The sequence below is a fragment of the Hippocampus guttulatus genome, chromosome 6 (assembly GCF_054856545.1).
Source record: "Hippocampus guttulatus isolate MCC_2025c chromosome 6, RoL_Hgut_1.0, whole genome shotgun sequence".
NCBI lineage: Eukaryota > Metazoa > Chordata > Actinopteri > Syngnathiformes > Syngnathidae > Hippocampus > Hippocampus guttulatus.
Genome location: NC_141266.1, coordinates 17,873,507 through 17,898,430, shown reverse-complemented (window position 1 = coordinate 17,898,430; position 24,924 = coordinate 17,873,507). Strand labels below are relative to the sequence as shown.

The 24,924-nt window shown below is 41.0% G+C and overlaps 3 protein-coding genes and 1 long non-coding RNA gene across 5 annotated transcripts in view; 1 reads left to right on the top strand and 3 right to left on the bottom strand.

Annotated features, from left to right (window-relative positions):
• bag6 (BCL2 associated athanogene 6) overlaps window positions 1–24,924 on the top strand; it is a 44,175-nt gene that overhangs the window by 930 nt on the left and 18,321 nt on the right. The gene's annotated exons all lie outside the window — the stretch shown is intronic.
• Window positions 1,671–4,732, bottom strand: tnfb (tumor necrosis factor b (TNF superfamily, member 2)). Its single transcript, XM_086114168.1, has 3 exons — window positions 4,480–4,732; window positions 4,271–4,382; window positions 1,671–3,315 (listed from the first exon to the last, which is right to left on the bottom strand). The coding sequence occupies exons 1-3, from the start codon at window positions 4,681–4,683 to the stop codon at window positions 2,831–2,833; spliced, it is 801 nt and encodes a 266-aa protein (XP_085970294.1). The 5' UTR covers window positions 4,684–4,732; the 3' UTR covers window positions 1,671–2,830.
• LOC147203883 (uncharacterized) lies at window positions 16,531–18,116 on the bottom strand. Its single transcript, XR_015101187.1, has 2 exons — window positions 18,024–18,116; window positions 16,531–17,684 (listed from the first exon to the last, which is right to left on the bottom strand). It is a non-coding gene; the product is annotated as an uncharacterized LOC147203883 (long non-coding RNA).
• On the bottom strand, window positions 18,952–21,763 carry lta (lymphotoxin alpha (TNF superfamily, member 1)). Its single transcript, XM_086113637.1, has 3 exons — window positions 21,521–21,763; window positions 21,242–21,307; window positions 18,952–19,619 (listed from the first exon to the last, which is right to left on the bottom strand). The coding sequence occupies exons 1-3, from the start codon at window positions 21,702–21,704 to the stop codon at window positions 19,264–19,266; spliced, it is 606 nt and encodes a 201-aa protein (XP_085969763.1). The 5' UTR covers window positions 21,705–21,763; the 3' UTR covers window positions 18,952–19,263.

Here is a 24,924-nt window from a genome sequence, read left to right as displayed (position 1 = left end):
GTAGCAATACATGATTGACTATCACTGACTGGAAAACAATCACAAAAACCTGTGTTTTGGGACTGCCCTGCCAGATATTACCCCTTAAAAAATGAATCTAGTGGAGCTGGTTGGTGACAAGTGGATGTTTTTAATAGCCTGCTCAATAAAACCAGAGACCGACATGGTTTTGTTGTTGGGGTTTTTTTGTGCTGATCTTGTTGGTCCAACCAGCAAGACCAGCAGCAAAAGAAAAGTAGCCAGGTTTCGAACACTTGAAACTTGGCTTAGTGTAAACCATGCTGGTCTAAGCTGTTTTTTTTCTAGCAGTGTAGATGTCCAGAGAAAATCTCCAGACATAGTAGGCACTTCTAAATGCGCAGAGTGGCAACCACACTTCCATCCTCTTGTGTTTAGAAAACATTTTCTCACAAGCGTGTGCGTGTGCGTGTGCGTGTGCGTGTGTGTGTGTGTGTGTGTGTACACAGAGATGGCTAGATAGAGTCTACATGCAATGATTTTCACACATTTAGGATATTGTGTGACTAACTGGTCTGTGACGTGTGTTTCCCCTCATTTGGAGGCACTGCAGAAGAGAGCCTTTTAATTCCCTGAAAGAAAGCCACAATCCTATCAGGACTGCAGCATAATGCAGAAATAAAGGAGTTTTTGTAACGTAACCCTTTCAGGGACAGCTTCTAATGTTATCAGGTTACAGGGTGATTGAAAGGGTTAAAAATACTTGAATGATGGACAAAATCTTAAATGACTAAGGTCGTCTCACGCTAAAGGAATCTATAAAAAAATAACTGTCTGTGGTCCTTTGAGCATGACCACCAGAGCCACAGATAAAGATGACTGCCTTATTCCATTTAGGCGCACCACTTTTTGGTCAAATGGTCTTCAGTCATCAGCAGCAAATTCTAGAACAATTTACCAACACAAAGCAGGGAATGCCCCATATTGAGCTTTTTTTTTTTTTTTTTTTTGTAACTGGTGAACAAATAAATAAATCGATTCACCCTGGACTGGTTGCCAGCCAATCGTAGGACACGTGCACTACAGACAAACAACCATTGGCAATCACATTCACACCGAATGACAATTTCGTTTTCAATGAAGCTAACATGCGTGTTTTTGGGGATGTAGGAGAAAACCCAATCAAGCAAAGGGAGAACATGCAACCATGCCACCAATGACCCCTTGTGTAAGCACATTTTTTTATATTAGTTTTTTTTCTTCCTGTATTTACCGTCGTGTTAATGTGGAAATTACGCGTAATGTTATCATGGCTTACAATAATAATCGCATGTACTTTTTAGAAAATAAAACCTCTGCTTCATTTTTGATGGACGCTTGAGTCAAAGTATTTTATTTATTTATTTTAAAAAATATATATATTTTTGGGGGGGGGGTGGCACTTGGTGTAGAAAGTCTGAATAACCGCTGGTCTATGACACAAAGCTGACTACAGAGGTGGTATGTGTGGTAGGTGCGTGGTTTGGTGAATATGGGGTGGGAAACCCCACTGTGGGCTGAGGCTTCTCTGGGCCTCCATCTGACACTGCACTCTTAAAGACAGAGGAAATTCCCAATTTTGGCCAGACAAAGGGACTGTTTGATTCCCATGCAGGGATTTGTAGCTCATGTGTGTTTGCGTGGGGGCCTGGCCGGCTGGAGCAGTTTGACAACTTCCCCTCGAGGGAGTTATTTGAGTGCATTTTTTTATTTGTACCAGACAAGACATACAGGTTCACATTGCAAACGTGACTTTGCATAAATAACACCATGCTCCCAGGCGGCTTAAATAGACAATAAATAGAAATAAATAGAGGAAATGAAGTTAAAAAAACAAAACTGTTACAGTTCATTTAAGAGTGTTGGCTCGAGGTCATCTCCATTGAGATAGAAGCAGTTCTCAATCACCGTTGTACGATGAATAAAGTCGGAGACTATGTTTGGTATCATTCACTCATTCCTTGCTCCCTAATTAGTATTTAGGATTTTTAGATAGTGGACCCTAGATAGTTCCTCGAAAAATCCTTACAAAGTGAGTATGAACAGGGAATGACTGAACGATTCTGATCGCAGTGACTCAATGTAGAGATTTCTATGTAGCGGACTATGTAGTTGACTCGAGGGCCGAAACCATGAATCAAATACTCCCTAATCATCATCATCGTCATATATAAAATGTGGTGGACTCTGCACTCGACATCAGGCCTGAGACGATTAATCGAATACTCCCTAATCTCTATTTAGCGATTTTTATGTAGTGGACTCTAGGGCGGAAACAATGAATGGAATGGTCCCTAATCACTACCTAGGCATGGTTATATAGCAGACTATGTTGGTGGCTCTCGGGCTGAAACAATTATTTGAATACTCCCTGACACAATGGACTGTGTAGTTGACTCGAGGGATGAGCCGATTAATCGAATACTCCCAAATCACTATTTTAGAGACTTTCATATAGTGGACTATGAAGTTGACTCTCGGGAAGAGATGATCAATTGAACACTACCTCAGGATTTTTATATAGCCGATTATGTAGTTAATTCTAGGGTGGAAACGATTAATCGAATGCTCCCTAAACACTATTTAAAGATTTTTAAATGGTGGACTTTGAAGTTGACCCGTACGGAAAATCACTTTTCTGTAAGGGCCCAATGCATCATGGGGGGATATTTCACAGTGACCATCAGTTGTTCGCTACTTCCTAAGGCATTGTGGGATACGTTGAGGGCACTACAGACGAAAATACGGCAAATTCACAATATCAAAGTGTACGGTAACGTGGCTAGGGAGTGATTTCAAACACTGCTTTAGACCAGCTAGTCTCGCAGCGCTATCAGAGAGCAAAGACGCCGAAGAAGGTCTTGCCGCCGTCCGTTTCCAGCTCGGACAGCTGGTTGGTCTCGGTCCACAGCCGATCATCCTTGTTGAGCTGGAAGACGGCCCCCAGGTACAAGGCGTTGTACCAGCCCTGCTTTGTGCGCTGCTCGTCCTCGGCCGAACTGCTGTGCTGGCACGCCGAGCGCACGGCGCTCATCAGCGAAGCCTTGCGGCCCACCGAGTCGGAGTAGCGCCACACGCGGTGGCTGAGGGGCGCCAGGCGCTTCCCTGAAGACGCCGCCCCGGGCTCCAGGTCCTCCTCGCCGCTGTTGTCGCTGCAAGACACGCGGAAGGACGCCTGGCTGTAGACGAAGTAGAGGCCGGTCTGCGGTACCACGATCTCGTTATTCAGTAGGGTCAGGCCGCCCTGCGCGAAAGCCTGACCCTGGCCGTTACGCCATTGCAGCTGCTCCTTCTCACTGTCTCCTTCCTCGTGAATACCTGAAAATGCGAGACAAACGCATGTTTAAGCCTCACTGGTCACCTGGTTGCATGCACAATCAAAAGGATATCTCTTTTTTTTTTTTAAACATTTTTGTTCGTTCAGTTCATTCGAAATGACCCATACATTTACAATAGTTAAAAAATATATATATTGTACATCCGTGCACTTTTCTTTTCCACCTCACAATTCATTCTATTTTTCAAAACTAAAAAATTTAAATATATTTCGTAAATTAACTCTTGCAGTGGTTACTACAGTGGACAGCTCTTCAAATGGCGTTTTCTTACATTAATGAATCTAAATATCACAGTTGTACATTAACTACTACGATGGGCCCTTATGTGTTGTCATCCACCGCCGTTATTATTTTTTCATGCCTAAAGACTTGAAGAAAAAATCCTGATGTAGGTTAGCATTATTTGTGCATGAAAGTGTTGATAGCACTTGCACACTTTTTCAGTGATTTCTCTTAAATGATTTTTGTCACGTCATTGATTGCGAAGAACCTGTACGTCATGTCCCCCCCCCCCCCCCATTTATTTCTCTGAATTCCTTTTTAATATTCTGACAAATTATCACTACGACTACATTCAAATACAACTGGAGCATAAAGACACTTAAAAGATTATAAAAAGTCCAAACTATGAAATACTAAAGGTTCTACCAGAAAGGTATGTTACATATTGTATGCATAGAGGAACCGTGGTTTTTTTGAGGGTGCTCTATTGTACTCCAAAGCAATTGCCCTCTGCATACAAACCAAACAATCAGTGGGCTACTATGTCGAGCCACACACGATGAACCCGTATCAATGTAATCCGTTAGCGCGCTCTGGAATTTGAATCCTTCCTAGTTTCCGAAAGAACTACAAATTTGCAGACTTGTCGCAAATTTGCCAGGCGACATCGGGTACACCCGCACGTTCCAACTTTGACTGTCTCGACGTCTCACCTTCGAGATGAATGGCCGCCTTGGCTTTGCTGCTGATCCTCTTCAGTGTGTTGTGAGGGTCTGAGTTGTCATCGTCAGCCACCAGCGCCTGCGTCGGGCCTGCCGAAGGTGTCTAGACGGGAGCGGGAAGCATTAGAAGAGATTTTTCTTTTTCCTTTTTTTTTTTTTTGGTCTATTCTTCTTTTTGTATTTGAGAAGCCTCTTCGTACCGTGCTCTCTGCTCGTCCGTGCCAGTACCATGCGAAGAGCAGCACCAAGCCTAAGCACAGAGCAGCCACCAGGAGGCCTGCAGACACCTTCCACATCCAGGCGGTGTGCGAGCGCTTCTCCACTACCACTACCGTCTTCTTCTCTTCCTCCTTCAGGCCCACTGCCGCCTCCAGGTCGGCCGGCGTTGGCGTGTATGCCACCATTGCTTCTTTTGAGTTGATTTGGTTTGAGCACCAGTCTTGTTGCTGCTGCTGCTGCTGGTGTGAGTGAAGTGTCTGTCAGAGAGCCTGTTCTTTTATTGTCAGTGCAGGATGGGAAACTCCCATGATGTCACAACTGAAAACTGAGAGGCAACCTTCTTTTGACCGCATACAAAACGCACTGCCATCCAGAAAAAAAAAAAACTAAACCTCAAACCCTGCATCTGCACATGTCAACCGCAGCTGGGAATTTTATTTGGTGGCATTTTTTTTTTCAGGATGAGCCAAGCAATCCACCTGAGCCCACCAAGAATGAGCTGAAAAAAAATGACCATTTGCACCAAAAACATTTTTTTTAAAAACCACATTCCCATAAGAAATAATTCACGTCAAAATTAGCTGTGGCCATTAACCCTCTCATGCACGTTGTAACCTCAGAACATGATAAGCCGTCCACTGGAGTAACCGTTGTCCCTGATAGTTAAAAAAAAAAAAAAAAAACTTGAACTAATTCTTTTCCAGCGATTTTCCATCTTGTCAGCCATTTTTAGAGCATTTTGAGCGACCCGCAGAAAAATGTGTTCCGTAAAAATAGAAGCACAAAACCTACCAAAACACATGGACTCTCTTTTGTGTCCAGAAAAAAAACTGTTTCTACCTTTTTCCTTTCTTTATTCATCAACAATAGAACATCTGTTCATTTCACCCAAAACATTAGTTTCTGACCAAAGGCAGGCAGACAAATGGCTTTGATACTCATCGTTTTTGTTGTTTGTTTATTTGTTTGTTTTTGTGACACCTCGAATGTAAAAAAAAGACAAATGCAAGACTGAAAAGGGACCAAAATTATGTTTTAATCATATGTATGTCATGCAAATGTTTCGATCATTTTGGCGTTAATGTCATGAAATTAAAATGTCAAATCAACAAAACAGTCAGTCAAAATCTTAAGCCGGCCCATTAATCAATTTGGCAAGTTTGTCACATTCTGAATTGTTGACTGAATAGTAAAACAAAAGGTGTTCCAAAGGCCGACTGTCATCAACCAAAAAACCTTTTTTTATTTTTTATTTTAAATTTTTGTCGACAAGTCACATTTTAACATTCTGTATTTGCGATATGTATTGATGTGCAACTGTATGTTTTGATAAAAATCTGGTAATTGCCTTGGGGTTTTTTTTCTTGGTCCTAGGAGTTAACATTCCATTTATGAACGCTGACTGGCAATTTTCACAACTATTACCGGTATTTTTCGCATACCTTTCAAGCGGCAAGTATTTTATGTTATCTGATGTCAAGGAGGATGATTAAAGCAAAAATTTAATGGGCCCTTGTGCGCCTTCAACCCGTGCTGTTTGATGGAGTTGACTTCCTATAGTTTTGTGTTTCATGGCCATTCATCAAATTCTGCAATTTTCCTGAAATGTTTTGACCAGTTTCGCCCACCTGACTTGTATATGTGGCTCAGACTTGATAGCAATCGGACAAAATCTCGATGAGCTGTGTCTTTGAAGGCTTTGAATGGCTAATTCAGACAAAACGTCAGACTTCTGTGTCGATCCCAGATACAAGCGGCCGAAATGAGTTTTCTCCGCAGGGTGTTGGGGCTCTCCCTTCGAGATAAGGTGAGAAGATCAGTCATCCGGGAGGGGCTCGGAGTCGGGCCGCTTCTCCTCCACATCGAGAGGAGCCAGATGAGGTGGCTCGGGCATCTGATTAGGATGCCTTCTGACCGCCTCCCTGGTGAGGTGATCTGGGCATGTCCCACCGGCAGGAGGCCCTGGGGATGACCTAGGACACTCTGGAGAGATTATGTCATCCAGCTGGCCTGGGAATGCCTCGTGTTCCCCTGGGAAGAGCTAGAGGAAGTGGCTGGGGAGATGGAAGTCTGGGCTTCCCTGCTAAAGCCGCTGCCCCCGCGACCCATCCCCGGATATGTAAGCGGTAGAAGATGGATGGATGATTGTGGATTGAAGGGGGCGAGGGGCTCTGGCTAAAAGCACATTTTCATCAAATCTGAATTTGGGATTTAATGCACCTAACTCAAATGGAAGAAAAGCATTGTAATTAATAGCAGGAAGTAGTGGCAGGGAAGGTCCACAACTACGCTCAAGTAAGAGTCATTGTTGCTACAGAGCGTAGAATACTGCATATGTCTTTGAGGATTGTTATGCGCTCTGGTTGTACAGTATGTGTTGCTGCTCCGCGAGTGTTCACCAAACTTGTTTGGTGTTGACTTACCGTAAGATTGATGCTCATTTTCCTGAGCACTTTAATTATTGTTGGCTATCGAAGAGTGATTAATGCCGAAAAGCGGGAACTGCAATTTTGTGTTTTGGCTTTGATTTGGTTTGGATAAAGTCTCACAAAAAGTCACTCCTCGTCAATCGAATCTTTTCACGACACAAAGAACTGGAAGCGGAAGTGTGAATATATGACGAGGCCAAAACCGCACAAAGTAATGAAGAAGTGTAAAGATATGACGAAGCCAAAACCGCACAAAGTAATGAAAAAAAACGTATTGTTCTGTTGTCTTTCAAAATGTGACGCATGGGTAACCCCCCACCCCCCAACTAAAAAGCAACTAGCAACAAATTATTTTAAGAGGTTTCAAAACAAGCTGACAAACGTGTCTCCCTAAAACTCAGGAACAGTTAATTCCTCCGCACTTCATTTGTTGAAATGGTCGGAATGCTAGCATATTACTTCAAGCGCTTTATCGTTGTCGAATTACTTTTGATTCTTTGCTATTTATTGCATGACTTCAAAGCTGGCTATGCGATCCAGTTCCCCCCCCCCCCCCCCCCGCCCCCTCCCCGTGGCTATTGTCCACACGTTCATTTCACTGTTTGCAAAGTGACTTTGGAGTCGCACGTTCCGAAATGCTACCGCTCGCCTCTCTGCTCTTGAATGCATTTTATTGTTTTCTTGACAACGCATGTGATTCATAAATAAATGGGGAAAGACGAGAGATAATTGTCGTTCATTTCTTGTAGGGCATGATTCCCAATTGGGAGTTTTTGTCAAGTCCGATCTTTTTATGTTGCCGGTCACGTTCCAAAGACAAATGCAACTTTGAATGTGAGCGGAATAAATCAATGAGGTGACCCCGAACACAAAACGTGACATCACATGGCGCCGTGTTTACGGAAGTAAATGTGGCGGGTGTCTCATCTCATTTTCCGATTTGCGACTTCCTCGTCCCCGCTCTTCTGTCGACATCACGGGTGTCAAACTCAAGGCCCGGGGGCCAGATCTGGCCCGTCACATCATTTTATGTGGCCTGCGAAAGCAGCTCACACGTCTCAACTTCCATGATCCTTCCTAAGATGTCTGCCAAAATTTTAAATTCTCATATGTACTAAATAAGAGATAAATTCCAAGCATTTTCTTGTTACCAAACCCCTCATGATAGTAACTTAAACAAGAGTTGGATCTACAGTTATTCTTGACTTCTTTATATGGTTTCAGTCATAATGGCCCTCCAAGTGAAACAGTAACTAAAATGTGGCCCGCACCATAAATGAGTTTGACACCCCTGGTCTACATGTTAGCGACGACCACCAGAAATTCCATCAGGGAGATTTACAGCAGAGCGGAGCGGCAGAACGTAGACGGATCGGTCCTTGATGACATCATTACATGCTGACGTCTGCTCAAAATAAAGGCATGTCATTGGCAAGAGTGGAACAAAATTGGAATTGCTCTGTTCACATTGCGTGAAGAAAAAAAAACAATTAGAAATCGACCTCAGTGTGAATGTAGCCAAAGAAATACTTTAAAAGGTGTCGTTTATCCATCCATCCATTTTCCGAACCGCTTATTCCTCACTAGGGTCGCGGGGGGGGCTGGAGCCTATCCCAGCCGTCTTCGGGCAGTAGGCGGGGGACACCCTGAGCCGTTTGCCAGCCAATCGCAGGGCACACAGAGACGAACAACCATGTGCGCTCACACTCACACCTAGGGACAATTTAGTGTGTTCAATCAGCCTGCCATGCGTGTTTTTGGAACGTGGGAGGAAACCGGAGCACCCGGAGAAAACCCACGCAGGCCCGGGGAGAACATGCAAACTCCACACAGGGAGGCCGGAGCCGGAATTGAACCCGGTACCTCTGCACTGTGAAGTCACGCTATAAATAAATGTTTCTTCGATGCCGTCTATATTATAAATTTATATCTAGCCCGGGTGTGTCTGAAAAGTATCCTTCGCGGTTCACTGTAGAAAAATCACGTCAAATAATTTGGCTTGAAATTAATCACGCGAAAGAAAAATTAAGAAGCGGAAAATGTTGACTTTCTATACACTTGACGCTTGCCAGCACAACCGGGGGCGACCGATGCCGCTCCAATTTTACTCGCAGTGTGGAAACTGCAACAATGAACTGAGTCAAACAGGTTTCCACGCTTCCTGTTACTCAACACCATTTTCTCGGCGTGTCGGATTATGTGAATGCCTAACCCATCCAGGCAGCTCATTCTCGAAACACCTGTCTTACGTTCATAGGTATTTGTTTATCTATTGTGCGTGGGCATATGTGTACATATGCAGTGACTGATCGCTCAACGTGGAATATTTGCTCAATAATTTCCCCCGCAGCTTGTGGTACTTGTGTAACAACAAACTACCCCAGGGAGACAAAAATAGCTTTTCATGAACATGAACAGCATCCAGGTGGATCTGGCAAACTTTTTATTTTATTTTTTTTACCGCCCTCACCAGATTCTTGGCACGCCCACAGCGATCCTTGGCACGCATGCGCACATAACCAGCTATCAGTTGTTGTGTAATTTGTAATGTACGAGGTTGTATGCATTGGCGCCCCCTTAGCGGTGCCGTCAACAAGTATTTTCTGGGGAGGTAAATATTTGACGGCAAAGTAAGTAGCCTTAATGGAGTTACAAAGTACATTACCTTTTATTCAATGTTCATAAAATTCCTGTGTGTTTTTTTGAAGTCATTCAATCTCACCAACTAATACCCGGAGAGTTCAGGCACCCTCCACTGACTGTTTTGTGAATTTAGCTCACAAGTGACCCCTGCTGAAAGGCGAATTCAAGTAAAAAAAAAAGCCAATAATGATGTAAAAATAAAAAATGTTTCAATAACATGCTCTATGCACCCAAACTAAGATAAACATGGCAGTCTGATTAATATTGCATTTATGGAAGATGAATTAAGAAGAAAAATCTACCCGTTTTCATCCATCTCACGGGGCAGCCATTTTGTTCCTTGCTGTCGCCTGAAAATGACATCACAGTGCCAAACAGCTCAGGTAATGAATGACCAGTCACTGCTCGCCTGTTTTCTAGGTTCTGGTCATGTGACATTAACAAGCTAAGCAGTAGAGGTAATGTTAAACCCCGCGCATCAAAATATCAATATCAACGACAGAGAAAATTCATTCGCACAGTAGAGTCAAGCTGGAAAAAATTCTGAACCAAAATACACTTTTGTCATGAGTCGTTTGCAATAGAAGAGAAATTCATTAGCGGAATCATTAGGGAAGCAAACAAATGATTCCTAGGAATCAAATTATTTGGAACCGGTTCTGAAAAAGAACCGCTTTTTGTATCTCATCCCTAGTTGTTGAGCTGTAGCATTTATGCGTATTACTGGAATCATCGAACCACCTTTTTGGGGCCAGTTATGAGTTTGCACCTGAACTCATAATGTATGGTTCCTGTTACGTTCAGAGAGGTTAGAGTTTCGGATGATAACGAAATTAGGTTGTTCGGGCGAGGGATAGATTTGGTTTAGGGTTGAGTGAATTGGATTAGGTAATGAAATGAGTTTAGTTAAGGGTTAAATTTAGGTGTAAGATTTGCTGCACAAGATAGGTTCGGGATTAGGGAAATGAATTTTGTTGGTTGGGCTAAAGATTAGGCATCAATTTAAGGGTTACGGTGGGAGTCAGTGTTTGGGTTAGTCTTGTACACATCAGGAGTTAGGGCTGGATTTGAGAAATAACAGATTGAGCAGCATCCAGGTAATACCCGATTTATTATGGAATATTATTGTATCCGCAGCCCGGTGGGCCAGTGATTAGCGCGTCGACCTCACAGTGCAAAGGTGCAGGGTTCAATTCCAGCTCCGGCCTCCCTGTGTGGAGTTTGCAGGTTCTCCCCGTGCCTGCCTGGGTTTTCTCTGGGCGCTCCGGTTTCCTACCACATTCCAAAAACATGCGTGGCAGGCTAATGGAACACTCTAAATTGTCCCTAGCGGTGACTGTCAGTGCGAAAGGGTTCATCTCCGTGTGCCCTGCGATTGGCTGGCAAACCGGTGAAGGTTGTCCCCCGCCTGCTGTCCGGAGACAGCTGGGATGGGCTCCAAAATGTCCGGAGACCCTTGTTCGGATAAAGCGTATTAGAAAATGGATGGATGGATAATATTGTATCCCACTTGTTTTGATTGACATTTATGTTCAAAAAATTTGTCAAATAATTTTTGGCCCCTGCTTCGATTGAATTTGGCACCCCTGAGTTCCAAAAAGAAACAAATATGTTTAGGCTTGGAGTTTAAATTTAGCATTATGGTTAGAGTTCAATTTAAGGGTTAGGAGCTTAAGTGTTTGAGTTACTTTGTAGTTATTGAATAGAGGGGTTAGTGCTCATATTAGTTTGGTTTGTTTATTGAACATATACAGTAATAATTTGACAGAAAATAATGTAGATAAAATAGTAAAAAGAAAGAAATCAGTCTTCATTCAACACAGTTATTATGTTCAAGGGAGTAGGAACGAGTTAGGCAGTAAGAATTTGGGTTAAATTAGGATTATATTAGTTCCTCGTGTATGGGATGCAGTTTGACAAGGCGCATTGAGTATTTATTTTTATTTTTACTTTTTTACGGTTAGGAGTGGAAGAGGGTCTCACCCAGCTTTCCTGTGAAATTCAAGTACGTAAAACCACTGCTGTGTAGATGGCGGCGTAGCACCGCTTTTGAGTAGAAGAGAAAGATGACGGGGGTGACGCTCCGCTGATCATGTCGATTATGAGGAAAAGAAGTTCCAATGGGTTGGAAATCAGGCACAGGGAGGAGGCTTTTTGCTTGCAGATATTATGGCCCGTGCTGAACTGTATATCTTTAAAAAAAATGGCCATTGAAAGCACTTTCTTTGTCTTATTATCTTTTTAAAGTTTGAGGTGTCACAAAAACAAAATATTACCGTCAAAGTCAGCGTTCAGCTTGACAAAAAAACGGAAACGGGTCAGAAACCGGTGTTTTTGGCAAATCCAACCCATGTTCTACGGCTGAAAACGTTTTTGCTTCTGAGAATTTATGCTTCCTTAGGACAGTTTTGGTGCTTACATTGTCACAGAACACAACAGTCCATGAATCTCAAATTGCTGTAAAACAGCTGGCAAGATGAGGAATTCTGCTCTGACAGCAGCTGGCACTGATGGGTTAAACAGAAGCGCGTCAGGACCAATAACCAAACACGCCGCCACTTTACAGCAATTGCGTGGTTTAATGAATTCCACAGGTGTGGATGGTATGTCATATTTACGTAAGTGGCAGCACAGAAATCCTGAATAATTAACAAACAAGTATCGAGTGTAGTCTAGAAAATGCTTGGAAAATAACATTGACAGCGTTTGATGTTACTTTTCTTTCAACACAATCTTCATGTGCCAACAAAATTGCATCAAAATGTGTTTTATTTGTGAAATCTGACAATTGACAATGTATTCCTTTTACATCTCGGGGATGATACCGGAAGGCTTGTAAAAACGCGTGACGTCCTCACGCCTCCTCTTCAGCCCGTGGGCCGATAGAAAGTAAACCAGGAATCTGTGACGGGCACATGAGGAAGGTGATGACAACAATGCTTTGTTATGACAAGAACACAGGGAAAGTTTAGCAGCTTGTCAATCATTTCAGGGGTCATGGGAATTTTTTTTTCAGTGTCACTGACTTGGGAATGAACATGTGAAATCAACTGAGGAAGTGTAGCAAAATGTGAATTTAGCGAGCACCCCGTTGATCGAAAAGTTGCACAGCCATCCTGACATTGCTGGGGTTTTTTTCTTCGAGTATATAGTTGAAAAAACAAAACAAACACAACAATCACCTAAAAATTTGCGATATATATTGTGGGGGGTGAAAACAATGAATCGCAATATTGTGGTGGGTTCACTATAACTGCAAAAAACAAATATTAATTATTTACCAAAGTTGCAGAACATTAATTGTGAATAGAATGTAGAACAAATATATGTAATTTATATACAGTAAGTATTCCCACCTATGGACTTCTGTCAAACTCACCCGGAATAAAAACCCATGCATTAAAGTTTCGACTACGATATGACATTCACGATCGATTCATAACAACGGAAGTTCCGGTACACAGAAGCAATACGGAAGCCCGCAGTAGTGCAAACTCAAGCAAGTCCGGCTCGATACAACAGTACAACTGTGTTGCCGCCACTATTTTTACTCTCATTGGAGCCAAAACGGCGACATGTAAGTGACTCTATTGGCATGAGTTTTGCTGGAATCGCGAACTACATGTTCAGCCTGTAGATCGTGGTTTCCAATCGAAGAGGAGCGGTAATGACCGTGGAAGAGAGAGTGGAATGCATCCGATTAGCTGCTCGGAGTAAATTACTTGTAGCTCGACGGAGAGTCGAATAAACGAACGTTTCCCGGCATGCTTAATCTGTTGTCGTGCTTAAAAACCTTCCGCTAACTGGACCGCTAATTAGAGAGAAGGCGAGTCCCATAGTGCTAACTATGGCTATTGAGGACTTCGAAGCGTCCCGTGGCTGGCTTCAAAAGTTGGTTGCACGACATCTGCTGAGCAACGCTGTCTTGTGTGGTGATCGAGGGGAGGTCAAGTTAGAGTCAGTCAGTGAGTGAAAAGAAAAGCTACCAGGTCTGTTACGAGTCTCATTTTGTAACAAATAGTCCTAATTTTGTGACTCATCTTGTTTTTGGACCATATATTTTTGCATTTTATTGCTTGTGTTGTTACACGTGTATTTTGTTCACATACTTGCATGTTCATAAAGGACATGTACCATAGTCATTTCCCACATAATGAAATTCTGTTATAAGGAAAGATTGCACAACGCAAGTATGATTCCTTACTAGGGAATACTTACCTGTAAATGATTAGCCCGTCACAGTGCAGAGGTGGAGGGTTCGATTCCGGGCTCTGGGTACTCTGGTTTCCTCCCACATCCCCCTCCCCCCAAAAAATATATGGTACGTTAATGGAAGACCATTTCAGGGTGTCCCTCGCCTGCTGCCCCAAGACTGGGATGGGCTCCAACACGCCCACAACCCTCTTGAGGAGAAGTATCTCGAATAATGGATGAATGGATGTAATACATATTATAAATACAATATATTAACACTATATGATGCTAACTATATTAATTGCAACAAATAATGTTTTTAAAAATAATTAATTGTAAAAAATGTGTATTTGTTGTGAAAAATATCGTAATTGATTTCATATTTTGATATGTATTAATGGTGCAATCTGTACTTTGTAAAATCTACTTTTGTAAAAATATTTGAATTATTTCTTTTGAAAATGGATGACTTTAAATGATATTTTTCAATTATTTAATTTTGAAAAGTAAATGCAAAACAAAATAACTCTAAAATTGTATTTTTTGTAAAAACATACATATACTACTGTAAAATGTTGCAGTGATGTTATATTACGTGTAAAATATATTCATTGTATATTGTACACAATAGACTGTATAGGCGGTATATGTAATGATTGGTTTTTCCTTTCATGATAACTTTGAATTTTGAAAGTTGATTATTGAATGTTATTATGATGAACACTATTTAATTGCAAAGCTGCTGAGTGGCAGGGAGCTTAGCCAGCTGTTGAAAAACTTCTGGAAGGACCAGTTCTGGGCTTGCCAAATGGGAAGGCACTTTTCCGTGACGTGTCAGCCTTAAGAAAGAGGCAATTTGATGCAGCTTGCAAGATGATGAAGAAGTTCATGCTTGATGGGAAAAAAGGCGTGCCTTGTCTCAGGAGAAATCATTCAAAGGGGAGAAAAAGTTAAACTTGTTGAGATTAGTCATTTGCTTTTCTTTTTTTTTAATACAGTGCAATAAAATCAATTCAAATTTGGAATCATTTTTGTGGGAATAAATCTGAGATTTTATTATCGGCATATACTGTAATGAATTCATACACTGTAGTTTTTACTCAAAAATTAAGCAAATGTCATTGTTTACTATTTAAAAAAATCACCTTATAATATTTAAGGCAAAATTAATCAATAAAGCCTTGCAGTTTAACTTAATGATAATAATAATAATGCATTTTATTTAAAAGCGCCTTTCATGCCACCCAAGGACACTGTACAGACAATAAGAAAATACAATGTAAAAATTAGTAAATGAGATATTATATAAAAACAGGACATAAAATCAAAATCAAAACTTATAAATATATTTAAGGTATTAATTACGATTTTATTAATGTCATCATATTTTACAAATAAATGAATTTCCATGTATTTTTTTGTCGAATGAAGAAGTGTATTTTTGGGGAGGGGTGATGAATTTCAAGTAAATTCTCTGTATAAATACAACGTTCTCTTATCAGTTTTAACATTTAAAAATGGTCTTAACATATGGATCCAAATTTATAGATAACCTTTTAAATTTTCAACATGTAATCAAGATTTTGCATTTCCATTGTTTGCTTTTTAAATATCAGCATATGAGATTTAACGTTCAATAAATCACTCAATGATAGCCTACTAATGATGTTAAAATAAATATCTTACTACTTCGTAAATATCAGCAAATATTAATATCTAAGATACACTAAATCCATAAGTGCATTGCAGTTTTACATAGAAAAAGACCATTTTTACTGAGATAAAATCCTTCAAATATGTCTTAATTCTAATTACCAGTAACATGAAACATTTCAAGACATCACAAATGACTTGCAATGTGACCATAATGTGAACGCGTTTCTAATGACATCCTCCTGGCAAATGACTCTGGAGACCACGTGTGTCTAGTTTTATTGGACTTAACTGCAGCATTTGATACAGTGGATCACAGTATTCTGCTGACTCGTTTGCAGCACTTGGCGGCAGTGCTCTTGAGTGGTTTAGGTCCTATTTAGCTGACAGAACCTTTTGTGTCAGCCTTGGCTGCTCTGAGTCACGCACTGCTCCCCTGTCATGTGGTGTTCCACAGGGCTCAATTCTGGGGCCTCTGCTGTTCTAGCTGTATCTGCTCCCATTGGGTTCCATCTTAAGGAAACATGGTATTCCCTTCCACTGCTATGCAGATGACTGCCAGATCTATGATCTATGACATGACTTAGATTTGTTCTTGGTTTTACTGTTTGGTGCTTTCTACCGCCTTTGTTACCGATTTGTCTTACTGTTTATTGTGCGTGTTAAATTGCTCCATGTACAGCACTTTGTATGCAGCGATAGCTGTTTGAAAGTGCTCTATAAATACTGTTGACTTGACTTGACTAGAATAAAATTCATATTTATTTTTTTAAACAACACAATATAATAATTTAAGTAAGCTGTCGAATTCACAACATATCTTACCTGTGCGGGGATTTTTGTTGTGTTTTTTTTTACACAAAAGAGTATTAATAGATAACATTATTGAATTACTTTTATATACAGGGAGAGAGAAAGCTTAGCCTCCTAAGACCCAAACTCTTGCAAGGCATGCATTTTTATTTTCTCTTTGATATTTAAGCTAATTGGGACCTGATGAGTGTAAAAACAAAGAATTATCTTTTTACATGATGTAGTTTCTGAGAAAAATGATGTCCACATATGAGGACATTCGTTTTAAATTTGAGTGAACACAATAACGTCACAATTGAGTAATGATATGCAAAACTTTATTTGTTGCCTGAACACAGCAGCATTTTTTCCAAGTGCAAAAACAAACTTCAAAGCAACAACTTGTGCCCCTTTACGCAAGTCTATGAAGTGCTGCTAACAGTTGCAGGAGGACAGATATAAAAAAAACTTCAAAGCAACAACTTGTCTTCATGCCTATGTATGAAAGGCAGAGTAACAGTTGCGATCTGCCTGTAAGCAAAGGAACACCTTGCATGTAACACACTGCACTCGAGTTTTCCCTGAGCAACCTTTTAATCTGCATCGTGATGCGTTCTTTGATTGTACCACTTCTGGCAGATGTGCATTCGCCTTCCTGCGGAATGAGATATGGGGCAGTGCCTGCACTGCACGCTGTTTCCCTTTGACTGAAACCTCTGTCATCTTCCTGCTCTGAAAAGTCAGTGTTGTCGTTGTCTCTCTCAGCCAAGAAGGTCATGGCCACTTCCATGCGGAATTGAAGGAACCGCATGATGTCCGTTTTAGTTTTTTGTCCCATCTCTGGCACGTGTCTTCTGGCTCTTGGGCATGTATAGCAGACATCATCAACACCGGTTTATTGTCATACCACTTGGTGACACAAATGTTTCCATCCGGGTTGGTAACTTGTGCTGAGGTTTCTCTTCCATTTTTTTTCATAGTCTTGTCACTGGGCAATTTCTGCACTGCAGCAGCAACTCGATTTTTCATAACTGTACCAGTTATATACATTTGCTTCTTCATCATGTGTTCTGCTGCCTGGATTGAAACTAAAACGGTATGTGACCATGTGTGATCCGTGAATACAACTCCAAGATGGGTGAAGTGGACCTTGTGGATCGAATGATGAGCTATTATCGAATGAGTGTCCTTACAAAAAAATGGACACTGCGAATGCTGATGCACTTTACCGATCTGGCTTTAGCCAACAGTTGGCTACTGTACCGCAAAGACCTCACTTTGAATGGCACACCAAAGAAGGACCTCATGCGGTTCCTTCAATTCACACCCACTACTGTCTTCCTCACTGCTGGTTGGAGGAGGTTGATATTCAGCATCTCCCACAGGATCATCGATGTCTGATAAATCCTCCACGTCGGAGTTGTCTCCACCAATTAACCCTAGCATTTGCATTGCTTGCTGCAGAGAATAACGCACTAGGAAAAACAAAACATTTTGTTTCAAACCAAAGAAAATCTACATAGAGCTATTTATAAAACATGACATATTTGTTTGGACTGTATAAGATGATGTTTTCGAACAAAATCGTCCCAAAATGCAAATTCTAAACCTACTCCCTCTGTCCACATTTGTGGACATGTTCAACAAACCAACAAAACTAAGTCCCTCTGTCCACGTATGTGTACATCAAGTTTAGCAGCATGGTAAATCGTCAGATTTTCTTACTTTTGCAAAATTCAACTTCCACAACACATATTGAACACTTCTAAACATATCTGAGAAAGAATCAGCCATGAAATGTTTTTTTTTTTAACCTGGTCGACTTTTGGATCGAGAGGAGCCGTCTGAAAGTTTGAGTCTGTTGTCTGCCATCTTGATTTTTTCCATGTGCTTGTTACACTCTTCTTCCACCACAAGAGGGTAGTGTAACGTCCTCGTAAGTGGACGCCAGGCCCTTGTAGTCCAAAATTTAACATTGTAGTCGTGACAACCAAAAACGTCATGTCCACACATGTGGACGCCACGACATGTGGAAGCACAAACACCAACCGCGTCAATCACTTTCGCTGAGTTCTAATAATAGAATCATTTTGGAGTTCTTCACTCGGGTGTGTACTGACTAAGGTATGATCTTGTGAAATTCATGTGTGTGTGCGTGTGCGTGTGCGTGTGCGTGTGTGTGTGTGTGTGTGTGTGTGTGTGTGTGTGTGTGTGTGTGTGTGTGTGTGTGCGTGCGTGGGCGTGGGCGTGTGTGTATGTATGTAAGCTGCTTCACCGGTGGCCAGTTGAAATACGCTACTGCAGTTCAGACCAAGCTACAGAACGATACTTTATTTTATGAAACATATACGGGTAGTAATAAAATAATTGAATAGCATGTTGCGGGTGGGGGACGTTTGTCCATCGTGACTACAGGTACAGTACCTGTAATTCATTGCCACTCCTTCTGGTATGTGTGACCTGGCCACTGGGGGGCAGTATAACACAGTTAAGCCTAGGGTCGGCAACCTGCACCTGTCATCTCTATGTTGAGGCTCTGAGCGGCTTGGAAAAATAAATGATAAATGTCCAATGGAAGTGCATGTAATTTGTCTCACAAGCGTGTTTCACTTATGTTCTCTGACTGTACACTAGGCGGCAGTGTTGTTATTAAAAATACTGTTCAGACGAAAAGTGATTTTTACATTGACTTTAGCATTGGCGTTTGCAATGTTTTAAAAGTGAAGCATGTCCCGTGTTTCAATGTACAATGTTTGTAATTCCTTTAGTTGTGACTTTATTTTTGCTGTAAACTCCAACTGGGGCGTCATTAAACATCTTAAAGCACACTACTCAGGGATGACAGCATCACAAATGCAACATGGTTGCTATGCACACAATATGTTGCATTTGGGTTGTTTTCACAACGGCGAGTTGCAAAGGCACCACTCTGCTCTACACAAGTCAAGTCAAAGTCAGGTTGAATCTTTCATAAGTTTTAGACACTGAAGTCTGAAAATTAACGACTCAATTCTGACTTTCGTCAAGTCAATTGACACAAGTCCTCCTCCTCAGTTAATGGATCTGAAAGGCCCCCCAAAACGTGTCCTCAGTCAGGAAGTCTCCACTGATGTTTATACTAATGCTGTCCCCCTCCTGGAGCCGCACCATCTTGGCCACCCACACAGAACCGTGGGTCGCGGCCGGGTAGGAGCCCTCGGCCAGCTTCCTGACGCTTTTGCCGGATGTGGCGTTTCTGGTCACAATGACATTTTTGCCTCGCTCGCCTCTTATGGATTGTTCTGTGAAGGTCACGTGGGCATACAGGAAGTAGACACCGTCCTGGCCAAACAGGATGGAATCGTTGCGCAGTGCCAGTGTGCATCGGTCGCACATGGGCGAGCTGGACTCCCAAGGATGTCTGTTGGATGCTATGGGAAAAGGACATTTTGAGAGCCACATAAGTCCCTCAGTGCTTCAGTGAAACACAAATAGCACATTTGGGATTTTTTTTCAGTATTTCATCGAGGTTCCCTAACCCTTTATATATATTTTTTAAAATCCTCGTCTCATCCCTCGGGTGGTGTCCGTCCCTCATTCAGCTCGGGTCCTCTACCAGAGGCCAGGAAGCTTGAGGGTTCTGCGCAGTATCCTTGCTGTTCCCAGCACTACACATTTGTGGACTGAGATGTCCGATGTTGTTCCCGGGATCTGTTGCAACTGACAATCTAGTTTGGGGGTCACTGCCCCGAGTGCTCCGACCACCACAGGCACGACTGTCACCTTTACCTTCCAGGCTCTCTCCAGCTCCTCTCTGAGCCCTTGGTATTTCTCGAGTTTCTCGTGTTCCTTCTTTCTGATGTTACCGTCACTTGGGACCGCTACATCCACCACAACGGCTTTCCTCTGCCCTTTATCTATGATCACGATATCTGGTTGGTTCGCCATTACCATCTTGTCAGTCTGGATCTGGAAGTCCCACAGGATCTTCGCTCTGTCATTCTCCACCACCTTCGGAGGTGTTTCCCATTTTGACCTTGGGGTTTCCAGTCCATACTCTGCACAGATGTTTCAGTAGACTATGCCAGCCACCTGGTTATGGCGTTTCATGTAGGCTTTCCCTGCCAGCATCTTATATATATATATACTGTATATAGTAATATATATATATACATATATATATATATAGTATGGGGGGGATCTGTTCTTTCCATACATTTTTAGGTTTAAAAATGTGTTCTTTTGTTCACTATTTATAATGGGCATCAATATATGCAGCTTTTTGCTTTTCGCAGGCCAGACTACCACGAATAGCAGGGTCCGCTGTATCTTGAATTTATATTTTTTACACTATACATTTTTATTATGAATTTATGTTTTAAAATAAGTATTTGTTCAAATTAGTATAGTATGTTTTGCAATGAATACATTTAGGATTAAATTAATGTAAAATGTTAATTATTATTATTATTATTATTTTTTACAAGTAATACATGTTGCAAACTTCAGTGAAAAATAAACATTTCTTCACATAAACCAAACAACTGCTTGCTGAACTGGCCATCAGGATGATTTCAAATATGTTGCTCTTTGTTTAAATGCATTCCCTGGGTTATCTGAAATATAAAGAAATACATTTTAGAACCATACTTGTATGGAATGTATTACTCATATGTATGGAGACTTTTGGAACACCCTGTATATTTTCCTAAAAATGCACAGACATCATAAAATATTTGTAAAATTATGTCTTTTTTTTTCTATACCGAAAGTTCAGTTAAAATCTATGACTTTTGCATTAAACATGCAGTGTTTAAAATATATTTTATATTTTGAAAATTAAATTTTTACAACGATGCTTTCTGAAAAGGAGTTAATATATTTGGTGGCAATCCTCAAGGCTCCCTTGCGAATCCCCTCAACGTATGACACCATGCTAACCAGGTACTTGGCTGTACGTTGGACCATTGTTACGTGTATGTCACGATTGCTTTCTACAAAGCCACATTCATAAAGCAAGAAGGTAAATCCACAAAAGAAAATTGTGTCTTACATTTCATGATTTGTATGTATGAATGAGAGAAACCTGGAAAATCCCCAACGGACATGGACGGAGCTCCTGTAAAAAGAAAGATGTCCAATTCAGTGATTTATGACAGTAGACGAGTAGAGCGGTAGACAGAGGCGTCTTGTCTCCATCGTGCCATTATTCGCATCAGGAAAATAAGTGTTAAACTAAAGATACCCTAACAATCTTCTTAAGTACAGTAACCAAGTCCGTATCTATACTTGGTTACTTCCCGCCCTTGTGGATAAATGAAGGTGGACGTACGTGATGGATCGTAATGATGTATGCTGCTCAGCGTTGGGCCTCCGTGTGGTTCCGCCAAAGCCGCTTGGTTGCCTTTAGCGACCATGTAGGCGAGTTGTGCGCCCATGACAAGCACGGCCACGGTGAGGAGACTGAGCCATACCTGCAGCAGAACCTTCTTCATAGAACATGGCTGGGGATCCATTCTGTCACATGACCACGCCAATAAAATTCAGTTTTTTGCTTCATTTTCAACGGCATATGTCAACATTATTGATAGGTGTTTGAAACTCATTGTTTTTTTGATGATAGAGTTGAGCAACTTCAGTGCAGTACTACAGTAGTAGCAATTTATGTGCAACATACAGCACAGATGAAATTTCTTCCCTCTCAACAAGACAACAGGAAGTTGTTCTTCTTGTAGGGTTGAACGAAAGTAGATCCTTTTCCACTGTTTTGTGTGTTTTTTTTTTTAACAAGCAATGAATTCATATTTATTACAAAGAACAACATCATATTCATGATACGGTACTTAAATGTTTCGGCCCTATAGGTTAGCCTTACGTCAAAATAAATGCGAATGAAGCATTAATTTCTCTAAAAGACAGTTTTTAATTGAGTAAATACTTGGACTTGCAGTCTTTTAAGTGTTCGCTACGGCAACTCTACAAAATTCTTCCCAACAATTGGCACCAATGTCTATATGTCATAAATCAGTTTACAACGACAATGCAAACAAATCTGTGGCTTTATCATTTCAATGTTTCATGTTTATGTAAACATAGACTGCACTTCTTAAGCAGTGAAATTATCTTGACACTGTACTGTGTGTTTTATATATATATCGAACGATAGATAGACAATAGATAGATACTGCATTCACAAAAACACATGCAGTCTTCCTGTCTTGTCTAGGAAACCAAGACAACAAGTATAAAAAATGATGAGATTTATTTGAGGGGGGGAAAAAAATCATGGACAGACACCGTTCACACATCTGTCAAGGGAGGCCCCTGCGTCTTGCGCTCTCGTTTTATCTTGTTTTCTTCTCTTTGGAATGGGTTACGGTCAGCACAATCAGCCTTTTGAGCAGCGACACAGAATGTAGTCTAGTGCATTAGCAGGCAACATTGCTTATCTGCAAAATAACTGGTCAGCATTTAATGGTACGAACAGTTACTTACATTTTAGACGTGTTAGATGTCAAATTCTCATTACATTCCAATGGACCAAAATGAGGCAAAACTGTCTCCCACATTGCAGCCTTTGCGATTTGAAAATTCCATTGTACTACATGTTGAGATGTTGATTGGAATTGTTCAGCCTTAGCTACTAGTCTGCCTGACTTTTCAAATTTGTGAGGACAAAGAACATATGGATGAGTACATGGATCTTAAGGTGGATATCAAGGATATTGAATAAATGCTCAAACGGCTTGGTGAAAAGCCGTTTGATAACTTTTTTGGTAGCGCAGTAGGTTCGAATCAAAGGGAGCATGTGTACCCCTGAGTAAATACTCGCCGATGGATAAAGAAATGAATCAAGAATGAGGATGTATATTAGAATGGCAACGTGACCATCAATCACGAAAAAAAACTTTAAAAATAATCTCTGATCAAAACAAAGTGCAAAGTGTTGTCAGAGAGTGGAACGATACAGGATGAAATTGTATATTGATCTTTCAAAGAGAGTACACTCACCTGTTGCTCTCACTGCCCCAGTTGATGTGATGGCTGTAGTTTACATTTTGCACCAGATTTCCTTCATTGTGGTCATGCAGAGGGGAGGAGGGAGGCTGTGGTGAGTATGTAGGTGGCTCCGATTCAAAACTTGTCGTGTCATTTTGGCTGAAACTGAGAATCAGGATGTAAAACCTTTATTGGATATGAGTGTTGAGTGAAACAAAACCAAATTGTTGGTTGTTTTTTTTTTTTTTAAAGAGGAAAGAAAGTGTGTGGGATTGGCAGTGTTTTGCTGACCTGAAAATATGTACTTGTGTTGTGTGTACCCTTCGTATCAATGTGGGTGGTGTGAGAAATTCCCATCTTTATAGGTCACCTTGTTGTTATTTTACCACCGAAACGACCCTTCTTGCTCTCACTGTGGTGGACTGAACAAAATAGCAATAACAACAAAAACAATCCTTTGGACTCCAGCTTTAGGAACCGTAGTATTCATTTTGTATTTGTTCAACTTAAATTCAATGTCCAGCATGTTGTATTTAAAACTTTTGATCGTAAACCAATGACTCCTCTCTACGTTAACCTTGGGCCAATTAAAAGCTCTACTAAGATTGTGATGTGTCATCACATAAATCTTTTGCTTGGTTTATTTAAGATCAAAAGGAATTATTACAACCGCAGTTTCCTACTTTTTCCCTATAGAACACAGACGTGAAACTCAAGGCCCGGGGGCCAGATCTGGGCCGCCACATCATTTTATGTGGCCCGCGAAAGCAAATCAAGCATGTCAACATCCATGATGCTTGCTAAAATCTCTACCAAATTTTTTAATTCTCATATGTAACAAATAAGAGACATGTTGTAAGCATTTTCTTGTAACCAAACCCCTCATTATAGTAACAAACAATAGTTGTATAAACCATTATTATTGGCTTTTTTAATTTGGTTTCAGTCATAACGGCCCTCCAAGGGAAATGATAAAAATTAGTTGGACACCCCTGCTCTAGAATATAGCCGTATTTATTTATTTGGGGTAAATAGACTTCTTTTCCAGAATATCAGGCATATTATTATGTGAATAAAGTTGGATTTTTGAAAATTGCAATTCACTTCCATTTGGCAATGTTAGTTTTTTTCAAATACCGTAATTTTTGTAATCCTTGAGAGTTAGTCCGCTTGTGTACCTAACAAACCCCGCCGTTCTTTCTGCGTCAACAATGCACGTGCATCCTCATGATGTCATCTTTGTTTACAAACTGGAAATGGGTCTATGGTGAGGTTCAAAAATTGATATTTGTGGTATCCCCAAAGCGCTCTATTCCAGGTCTTCTCCGATTTGTGAATAACTGTGGTGAATGGATGGCTGTTTGAATCTTGTAACATTAGAACCGATTACGAACATGCATTTAAAAACTGCTCTTTGACAGGTTCAAAGATTAAGATGCAATTTAAGCAATTTGTGGTAAATGTATGATTGTTTTAGTTCTCTAACAAATTTAAAAACGGTCATTAGATTTTGATCAATGCAATCACATCATTTAGTCTGTGGTGTGCCTCAAGGCTCTATTCAGGGTACCATGTATTGATCATTGGACTCCACCATGGCTGCCCATTCTCACAGATTCTGTACATAACCTTTATGGATACAATTTCTAGCCACAGGTACTTCTGGTACTTTTGGCTTCATCAAGCCACGATCTTCAACTCTCACTGGAGCGGTTCACAGCCGTGAGTATGAAGCAG

What these genes read in the sequence shown, in the direction of transcription:
- tnfb (XM_086114168.1), bottom strand. Translation starts at nt 4,683, where the DNA reads ATGGTGGCATACACGCCAACGCCGGCCGACCTGGAGGCGGCAGTGGGC. An exon ending in ACGGACGAGCAGAGAGCACG is followed by an intron (nt 4,383 to 4,479) that starts GTACGAAGAGGC and finishes GCTCCCGTCTAG; the next exon opens with ACACCTTCGGCAGGCCCGAC. An exon ending in GGCGGCCATTCATCTCGAAG is followed by an intron (nt 3,316 to 4,270) that starts GTGAGACGTCGA and finishes TCGCATTTTCAG; the next exon opens with GTATTCACGAGGAAGGAGAC.
- lta (XM_086113637.1), bottom strand. Translation starts at nt 21,704, where the DNA reads ATGGATCCCCAGCCATGTTCTATGAAGAAGGTTCTGCTGCAGGTATGG. An exon ending in ACATCATTACGATCCATCAC is followed by an intron (nt 21,308 to 21,520) that starts GTACGTCCACCT and finishes TTCTTTTTACAG; the next exon opens with GAGCTCCGTCCATGTCCGTT. An exon ending in ATACATACAAATCATGAAAT is followed by an intron (nt 19,620 to 21,241) that starts GTAAGACACAAT and finishes CTTTTCCCATAG; the next exon opens with CATCCAACAGACATCCTTGG.